The sequence below is a fragment of the Convolutriloba macropyga genome, chromosome 12 (assembly GCF_964194025.1).
Source record: "Convolutriloba macropyga chromosome 12, txConMacr16.3, whole genome shotgun sequence".
In the NCBI taxonomy this organism is placed as follows: Eukaryota; Metazoa; Xenacoelomorpha; order Acoela; family Convolutidae; genus Convolutriloba; species Convolutriloba macropyga.
In genome coordinates, this window is record NC_134479.1 from 19,748,424 (window position 1) to 19,758,566 (window position 10,143).

The 10,143-nt window shown below is 35.6% G+C and overlaps 1 protein-coding gene across 1 annotated transcript in view; it reads left to right on the forward strand.

Moving 5' to 3' along the window:
* The window catches only part of LOC142350410 (cationic amino acid transporter 3-like), a 42,903-nt gene extending 32,977 nt beyond the window's left edge, over positions 1–9,926 (forward strand). The window contains exon 5 of the mRNA XM_075402257.1: positions 9,182–9,926. Coding sequence (XP_075258372.1) covers positions 9,182–9,924 — 743 coding nt within the window. The 3' untranslated portion in view covers positions 9,925–9,926. The remainder of the gene's footprint in view (positions 1–9,181) is intronic.
* The last annotated feature ends 217 nt before the right edge of the window (positions 9,927–10,143 follow it).

Genomic DNA, 10,143 nt, shown 5'->3' on the forward strand with positions numbered 1-10,143 from the left:
ATTAGTAAGGCTGGCCCAGTTCGATCCGGTGTCGTTAATAAAACTGCGCAAATAATTTGCTAAGTTTTTATTTTGTACTTCAACCTTGCCATTTGTCCAAGGTGAGTATGAGGTCCGTGGTTTTAAGGTAATTCCGAATTCATGCGTGCAGTGCACAAAATCATTACTCAAAAATGCAGTACCGTTGTCATGTACTATTTGCTGGGGGATTCCGAATCGGGTAATATATTTTTCTATTAACTTAACAGTTTCTGGTGCATCGGCTGTTTTTGATGGATAAACTTGTATAAAGCGAGAGAAACTATCTACTATAACTAGACAAAATTTCTTTTGGTTACTACAAGGCCTAAATGGGCCCTTATGGTCTATGTGTATAGTATGAAATGGGGTGGTTTCTAATTCTCCCCACTGTTCTAAGGGTGCTTCGTTTAGATCATGTCTTTGTGGTTTATTCTTCTGACAATCTAGGCATTCATGTATTAGCATTGTAACCCATTTGTACATTCCGGGCCAGTAAAAGAATCTACTAATGTTGTTAAATGTACATGCGTCTCCACGATGCCCACTTAGCGGATTATTATGTGCTAACTCAAAACACTTCATAAATAGCGATAGTGGAACACATATTTTGGTATCGTATAAGCCGTTCTCGTCTGGTTTATTGTAGCATAGTAAGTCATATTGTTCCTCAAGTAGTAGAAGGTTAAATATATTTTTGTATGCACGTAATCCTTTACAATGCTTAATTGTACTTGTGCTCGGCGGTTCTTTGCCTGCCTTTAGCCACTGGCGAACGGTTTGTTAAACCGGATCGTTTATTTGTTCGCGCAGAATTGTATCTGTGTCTAGTTGAGCTTGTTTGGTGAACTCTGTTAATTTTAGTAGTAAGTCCTTACAAGATACTTTTACTACTTCTGTATGTAAAGTCGTCGGTTCTACAATATCACACTTGTGTGTGCGCTGTTTGTATTCCTCCTTCGCTTGTTCTAGTTCTTGTATTAATGATATATCTACATTCCCTTTTTGCAATTCTAACCATTCTTCATCATCAAGACCGTCATCTACTGCATGTACCTCTTCGGTTATTTCTTCGTATGTGTGGTCATTAAGGCTTTCTGTAGATACATTTTCCGAAGACATCTTTCTGATCTGATTTATTTGTCGTCCATACCTGAACGAGTCGGCAATATTGTATATTACACTACATGTCTGCTCTATATCGTCGCTTGCGTCGTTAATACTAAAATCTTCGTCGGTTATATTTAGTATTTTCTTTTTCTGACCGGGTATATGTGCAATTACCGGATAGCTAGTATTTGGGGGTGCTTTCTTTTCGTCACAGTGTAGTATTGAATAGTTTATCGGTTTATAATCCAATGTGTAGAAGCGAATGTCCTTTGGGACTGTTTTGTGTTCAATTTGGAACTTTTTCGCTTCTTCTTGCGGGACTTGTCTACCAAGTAAGTCGGGAAAAGCAAGGTTTTTACCTTCAGTGTATATTATCTTTAGATTCTGAAATTTAGTAAGCACGACTTGATACTTGAAGAATCTATGTGATAATTGTCCGCGGCGAGACCAGAGGAATAGTATAGGTCTGTGATCGCAGAATTGATATATTGGATAGGGGGAGCCTATAATGTAGAACTCGTAAGTTTCTAATGCTGATATTATTCTGCACAGTTCTCTATGCTGTGGGGACATTTTCTGTTCTGCTTTATCCAATACACGGGAGTTTGCAGAAACAATTCTTTTCCCTTCGGGGAACTGTTGTATTAATAAACTACCAGTTCCTAAGTTGGAAGAGTCAGCATGTATATGAAAAGGATATTTTGGGTTGGGGATAGCGACAGAAATATCGTGTGCAATTTTTGCTTTCAACTTATCGAATACCTGCTGGTGGCTATCCAGCCATTCGAAATTCGTTTCATTCTTAACTAAATCATATAGCGGTTTTGCGTCTATATGATAGTTTATAACATAATTTGCATAAAATCCCATCGCCCCTAATACGCTGAGGACATCGGTCTTCGATTCTGGCGTTTTTAAGTTTTGTATATCAGCAATGCGTGAAGTGATTGGGCTAAGTGTCCCTTTCGATATTACATGCCCGAGGAATTTCAATTTTGTTTTATCCGGCTTAGCTTTTAAGTTAGCTTTACGCAGTAGTGCATGATATTCACGTATTACTGTGAACATTTCCTGTTTATCTTGTGCTTGTAGCAGTGTATCGTCAATATATGAAATGGCTTGCTTTTTCTTTATTAGCGGTCCAAATGCATAACGCATAAGTTTACTAAAGAAATTCGGAAGGGGCTTTAAGCCGTAAAATCCGACTTGATAGGTATATTGACGTCCACCTACAATAAAACTAGTTAATTTCTGAGTTTCTTCTGTAAGGGGCACTTGGTGATAAGCGCACGACAAATCACTACTTGTAAAATATGCACCATTTACTCGTGTCATTAGAACTTGTAGTGGCTCGAGTGGCCAACTTGAGTAACTTGTATCTGTAATTGAGTTTAGGTAGCGAGCGTCGATTACAAGTTTTACATAGTCGTTCTTAGGCAGTACAATATTTGGATTTACAAACCAGCTATTTAAATCGTCGTGCTCATTTAGCTCGCGTATTATTCCGGCTCGTAATAATTCGGCCATTAATGCCTCTAACTTGTCACGCAAATGTAGGGGAACTTTGCTGGGACGTTGCTTTTTAAATTCGCAGTCCTTTTTTAGGGGTATGTGAAATTTCTGTTTCGTGCGGCCGATATCATACTTGTGATGGGAGTATACGTCCTCATCATCTAGAAGAACTTCTAGAAGTTCTCTGAATTCATCGTCCGTTAAATCACTTTGTGTGAAATCAAACTTTTTAATATACTCGATATAGTGTGCATAGTTTTTACTTGCATCTTTTGGTCGTGTATCGAGTCCTTTTTGTACAACTTCATGAATAATGAAGATGTTTTGTTCAGTTGTTCTGAACTTGGGGAATTGTTCAGTATTATTGGGCTTGCATAAGGTTTTTGCATCACTTGAGAAATCAGTTGCTATTTCAGCATCATTTTTGCATTTGTTTACAATTTCATCGCCTACAATTCCAATTATCTGTTCGATGCTTTCATCTGTGTATTGTGTAGAGGACGGCATTTGATTAATTTCGGCTTTACTCACATAAACATATATTTTAATTCCCAAAGAATTGAATACATTGTATAGCAATGCAGATATCTCAAACCAGTTCATTTTGTCTAATCCACATGCGATTTTTGGCGTAGCTATGCATCTAATGTTCTGCATTAGAAGTATATTGCAAAGTTCGAATAGTGCAGTTGTAATACTTTCAATAGTCGGTTTACCATTGTATTTTTCTTTAGTTATAAGACTAAAGATTTGGTGTCCGAGATTAGGAGCAATGTAGTGTAATACATTTTGGTTTATTGTTTTTCCGTCACGATCTTTCACTTCTACTTGCCACTTACAATGTTCTCTCAAGTCGGGGAACTTTTTACATAACATGAGTGCAAAGCCTTTACTCATAGCACAGTCCTTAGAAACTGTGTGTACGATAGCCATACTACTATTGAATATTGACTGTTCTTCGTGGTTAATATAGTTTATGCAACTATCGGATTCGTTCGACTCAGCCTCTTGTACTGAGTTAACAACTGTACTAAGCATGAAACAATTACCAAATTCTTCATACTTATTTAATATTGAGTATGCGAACTCACTACAATCGCGCATGTTGAATTTGCGCGTATCACAACTCAATACTAGATCACATACAGCGTACCCAATAATACCTTTATTAAGTGTAATAGGGTGATTTTTGTGGTTTTCTAATAGTATAGGTAGTGTTTTCTCTTTTTGTGTACAGACTGTGTTAATTAACACTAGTTCTGTTTTTACTGTATTTTTGTGTGGTAGAAAAGAAGTGCCTTTGGGGTAACATAAATCAGTGTTTTGGTGTTTGTAAAAGTAGGTTGATCTTGCCTGTATATAAAGTGGCTGAGACTAGACTATTGCTTCTATTTCTGATACTTGTGGATACTGTTTTTCGTTATTCAGTGTTCCATAACTGATTACTCCTGTGTGTTCTTTTAACTCTACAGCAGGAATATCGAAATACAGAGCTTTAAAGAAAACATGGCAGAAATCAACACCAATCAGGTTAGACGTTCCTTCTTGTGTAACCCATACTTTATAGTTTGCTTCATACTTTCCGTCAGTGTCAAAGTATGATGTTACTGTAGTATGGCCTATTATACGAATTTGTGATCCATTATAGGATTTTGTGATATTGATAGCTGAGAAGGTTCTCATGCTAGGGTTCAACTTTTGCATTTCTAGAAATGTGGGGTAATTTATTATCGTACATGTCGAGCCTGGGTCAATCAGATACTCAATCTCAAGTCCACTATTTTTATTTATGTCTCCGATGGTGAAATAATACATGTTTAGATAAATCCTGGATTTTGGATTACTATTTGTATTAACTTTCGGAGACTTTAGAAGTTTAAAGGAAAGAAGTCTGTGATAGCATCGGTGTAATTATTCTGATCGTAATATTCTGTTTGTTGGTTTTGATCCTCTACCCAGTGAACAGAGTGGGACGAGCGGGGTTGTTGATCATAATATCTACTGCTTGATGCTTGGAATTGATTATTATGCGCGTGGGGGGGATAAGAACGTTGAAAATTTTGATTCTCACGTTCGTAATATTGCCTAGCTTCAGTATCATGGGGACTAAATTGGTTGTTTTGGGGAAATTTTTGTTCATAGGATTTGTTATTATTATTATTATTATTATTATTATTATTATTATTATTATTATTATAGTGTTTATTTCCGTATCTGCGGTTGTCATATCCACTGTTAGTTTTATTTGGACGATTCTGGTCATTAAAATACGGCTTACTGTTAGTCTGCTTTTTGTAGTCAGTACTGAAGGATGTCTTTTTCTCCGTTTCGTCAGTGAGTTCTCTTTTTATCTTTTTAAATCCTTCATCAATCCTGTGCTTGGAGCAGTTAGAAATGGAATGCCCATGATTACGGCAATAGTTACAAAAGCGTGTATTATTTGGTCGTCCTTTTACATTGGGGTCTTTAAAGGAACCTGAGTTAATAGCGCTGACTTCATTATTTCATATTAGGCTAGTGAGCTCTTTAATTTGTGTTTCAAGGCTACTGATTTTATCATTTGTTTGTTTTACTGTGCCGTCAGTGCTAACAGTAAATGTTAAGTCTTTTGTTATTAAGTGGTTTTGTATTTCGTTCCATGTTTTATCCGGATTTTCTATCCTATATTCATGCGCTTTGCGTTTTAATGAGGGGGGCTGTAAACCTCTTATGGCAAAATCAATATACTTTTGCTCTCTTTGTTGCTGCTGTATTGTTCGTTCAGTAGCAATTTGGCCAGGATCAGTTAATCGTGCAGGTATTTTTTAAGGCCATCCTCTATCAACAGCATGCTTAATTCGGTGGAAAAAATTTTTAATTAGTTCCCCTTCTTGTCTGGTGGCACCTTCTACTTCTAGTCGATACTTAAATTGATCACGGCTATCAGTGAATCTATTTATGAAATCTCCTTTGATTTGGTCGAGATTTCTTGTGGGGTCTATAGTATTGTACCACTCTAATGCATTCTCTGTCAGTAGTGATGGTCCAAATAGCGCTTTGCGTCTATTTTGGTGATTTGTTAATGCAGTGGGGTCTGTCGGTAACGTTGTACCTAAGGAGAAGTTTATTTTTTGTTCAACGGAGTTCCAGAAATCACTTGCATTTTGTCTAGGGTCATTTCCCGAGAAGGTGACAAGTGACATGTTAGGATGAGAGAGGGGGGTATCAATTAATGTTCTTGTTACTGTAGTAGTGCTGCCGGATCCGGAACTTACAGTTGTTGTGCCTGTACTACCGGAGCCGATTGAAGGAGCTGTACTACTCGGTGTTCCTCCTGAGGACATTATGTTAGGCTTGTTTTGTTATTTTATTTTTTGCTTAGAAGATAGAATGGTTATGCGTGCCTCACTGGTCGCACCAGTTTATACTAGAGGGTAGTGGGGTGCGAACTTCTGACTCGATGGTCGTACTCCTAGTATATGCTATCTTTCTAAGCCTGATAAGTCTCATAAAAGTATTTATTGATCTAAGTAAGTAAATTTGGCTAATTGATCTAGTTATAAGTTTTATATAATCTTTATAGAAATCTAACATAGGTAAATTTACAAGTAAAGTTATGAGGTTATAAGAGTTAAAACTTTAAGTTATAAAAGTTAGAAAGTTATGAAAGTTAGAAAGAGAAGGTCGGGAAAGTTAGTAAAAATTTTACTAACTCGAACTGTTATCAGTAACTTATTATTCCCTTTTGGATAAAGTCCTGACTTGAAAGTTATCTCTAACTATTCGTTATTCGATATAGTTGAGAAGATTGGATTAGCAATTCGCTTTGGAATATTTTGTGTTGAGATTACTTTCTCGATTTGGAGATATTAAATTCTCAGTTTCTCTGAGTTATTAATTCTTAATTTTCTCAAAGTTGTGATTCTTTCTTTGCTATATATAGTTCTCAGAACGGGATAATTCCCGTCCTGCTGGCTGGACGGTAAAATGTCCGTTTGGCTGGACGGACGGACATTTTACGCAATTTGAATGGTTCAGCATAATTACATCATTCTATTTTTGGAATGATGTAATTTGAATACTTAGCTTAGTTAAGCTAAGTATTCAACTTAAACATTACTTTAGTACAGTCCTTATAATTACCAATATTTTTTCCGATGGGTCTATCTAAAAACGAGGTGAAAATGGCCGTTCAATTTTTTAAATACAAGCTCACGCCTAGAATTTTCGGCTCATTGTTTAGAATCATGAATTACCAGGATGAAAGTTCTAATTGTGGCAGTATCTTTACCCATACTTAACGCCAAGTCAAAACCAGTATACTGGGCAAGCCTATTTGCAAGTCTAGGTATCAGTGCTGATTCGGAGCTAAGACCATAACAACTTTTAGACGAGTCAATCTTGTGCAAGTCTTGACGTGTTTAAATTCATATCTCCAAGTCTTAACTAAATTATAAGGCTTCATATTCCAGGTACTTTGATTCATAAACTTTCTCACTTTGGGATTAAACCTGTTTTCACCATCAATTTTAGACAGTAATTGAGAAAGTCAGCTTACATTGCGTACCAGCATTTGCCGGAAGGTAACGCAAGCAAGATTAAAAAGTGAAGCATGTCAATGAGAAAAAAATAATTTCTACTCTCACGGAAGGATGCAAAAATCGATTGCGTTTACTCGCATTAAATTCAATGAACAAAGTCTCTTTTTCAACACCATTCTTGGGTTCTTATCAAATTTTACTATGATCATTAGCTTTTAAATAGCGTTTAATGATAATGTACATATGGAATAAAATAGAAACTTCAGAGTTGTGCTTGTTTAGAGCTGTATATTTAGGTATAGAAAAAATGTTTTTATATCATTTTTAAAAGCTCTGGCCGAACAAAAATCTTTAAAAAATTAATTTCCCAAATTCAATATTGGAGGGTTGGAAGAGCTCGGAAGCTTTTTACAAGAAACAAAAGTAAGTCGAGAAGCTTCTCTCTAGACTCTCTACAAAAAGGCGAGCCGCACTTTTGTCCACTATTACGTAATATCGCAAATTTCTCATATCCTCGTAAAACTAAGAAACTGATCGAATTTTTACAGGCTTATTCTCTCAAAAGTTTGAGATTGTGAAGTGTCAACAACCGATCAAATTGGGAACATTGATGCGACAAATTTTTCCGCAGACTAATAATGTTTGACCCCCTTTTTATAGAAATATTGTTTCTATTAATCATTTTTAATGAAGTTATAGGGTATGCATCGAACGTCACAGTTTTACAACTGCGCAGGCGATTATTAGAGTGATTTTCATAAATGCCAAAGTTTTCAAAGTTTTCGGATTTCATATGTATAGAATTATCTTTCTCTCACACCTTAGTTTAGTCAATGCGACAAAAAAAAGTTTGAATTTTTGGCCTTTATTAAAAACTCCAGATATGGAAGTTAGCCAGATATGGAAAAAATTCCAATCATATGTTGTTAAAACAAAACTTTGGCAGAGCAAAAAATTCACTTTGCATACATTTGTGCGGCCAATTGGGCAAAGTGTTACTCAGATATTATGCGGAACTTAGATTTAAAGTAACATTTTATTTTTTGAGAAATGTTAACGCCCAAAATATGTTGGACTTTTCTTGTAATATAAATTTTAATGGCAGCTTGCGTTGGAACAGAAATGTGGAAAGCTAAGCGGAAGAGAAGAGTTGAAATTAAATCATTTCTCAAAGAGTTTAACATTAGGCCAACGACATTGTGTCCCTGTTTTCATTTGTTATCTTAGAAAGTCATAAAATAACAACTTTTTTGCGTTTTTTACAGCACATGTAGTAAAATTGTATTCATTAAATTATAGTTGGTTACAAAATTCTGATTTTTTTTAAGAAAAACGTCAAAAACATCGGAGGAAGTATTAATTCTTCCAGAAGCGTTAAAAAACTAATTTGGTGCTTTTTAGAACCCAAACTTGGGAATAGTGATTTTCACTGAACAGTCACCTATGTGGCAATTACACTGATGGAGGCTATCGGGCTACAAAAACACTGGATGCTGCTCCATTCTTAACAAATATGTGTTAAATAAGGAATTTTCAGAGAATAATTTTTTAAGGCATGGTTGCAATAGTTTGAGTAAAATGTTAACCCCTAATTTGAAAGGAATAAAAAGAGAAGTCGCTATATAACTTCACAATAGAAAAAAAACGACATGCTTCTTACAAAAATTGCAAATGGTAAAAAAAAATCGAGTAACATTAACTAAAAATTTTTCAAAGCAACAACTTGAGCGCTAATAATTGATTTTGGTTGTGATTAATTGAAAAATTGACTCCCCATTCGGTGTGATGTTTTCTCTAATAAGAAATTTCAGTTATTTTTTGTCCTTCCAAGATTTAGATGCGGTAAAGAATGGAAAATAATTTTAAAGATCATTGATTATTAGGCTCTCGTATGAATTTTGCCTAAAACCATAGCAGAAATTGTAAATAGAACAAAATGTAGCAGGGTAATCAATCAAATTCAAACCAGATTTCTACTAAAAACTTGATTAAAATCTGTTCTTTTAATTGCTTATTTTCAGGTCTTATCTTCCGAGGTCTGTCTCGTGTGAACAAAATTACCCAAATTCCAATTTGGGCAACGCTAGTCGCTTCATCACTCTCTGCAGTGGTCGCTTTCTTCATTGAGCTTAAAGATCTTGCCCAAATGCTCGCTTTTGGCGCACTTCTCGCTTTCTCTTGTGTTGCTCTTATCATTATCAAAGTTCGGTGTGATTCAAGCACGGCAACATTTTACAACAGGGGCGATGAAATCGTCAGTGAATGCAGCGAAGAAAGTTTTGACCTCGAGAAACAAGAACCTGAAAATGACGACATCGAAAGCCATGATACCGAAAAGATTCCCTTGATTAAAAAACAGAAAAAACAGGGAAAAGATTGGAATGGTAAACATACAATTACCACCGCATTATTTTTACTTTTTATGGGTCTTTCGGTTTGTTGCCTGGCGACAATTCAAGCTGAGGACCAAAATAATAAAATAATACTTTGGTCTGCAGTAGGGCTTTTCTTTTTCTTCTTTGTTCTGATGATAGCGAGTATAATTCACCTATGGTGCTTCATATCGGAACCCGCCCAGTTTTCGGATTCGAATTTTCGCGTTCCGTTACTACCAGTCATTCCGGTTGTGTCTATATTTGTGAACTTCTATCTCATAACGCAGCTGACCAAACTGACCTGGATTCGGTCTGGTATCTGGATGCTGATTGGCTTTGTTGTCTATTTCACTTATGGAGTCAAAAATAGCGGAGTTGATAAAGAATAGAAATGCAGCTATGTCCTTGTGAGATTCAGAAAGATTTAGAAAGATTAAAACGACTTCTCAGCTATTATATGCTTATAAAAAACTTTGAAATCAGTAATAAAGTTTTTGAATTTAAAATTTCTAGACTGATTTTAATAACAAACTTAATGTAACTCTGATATATTAAGCAGAAATCTTTTAATAAGGAACTGTTTTCTAGCAGTTTTCTCCGAACAATTT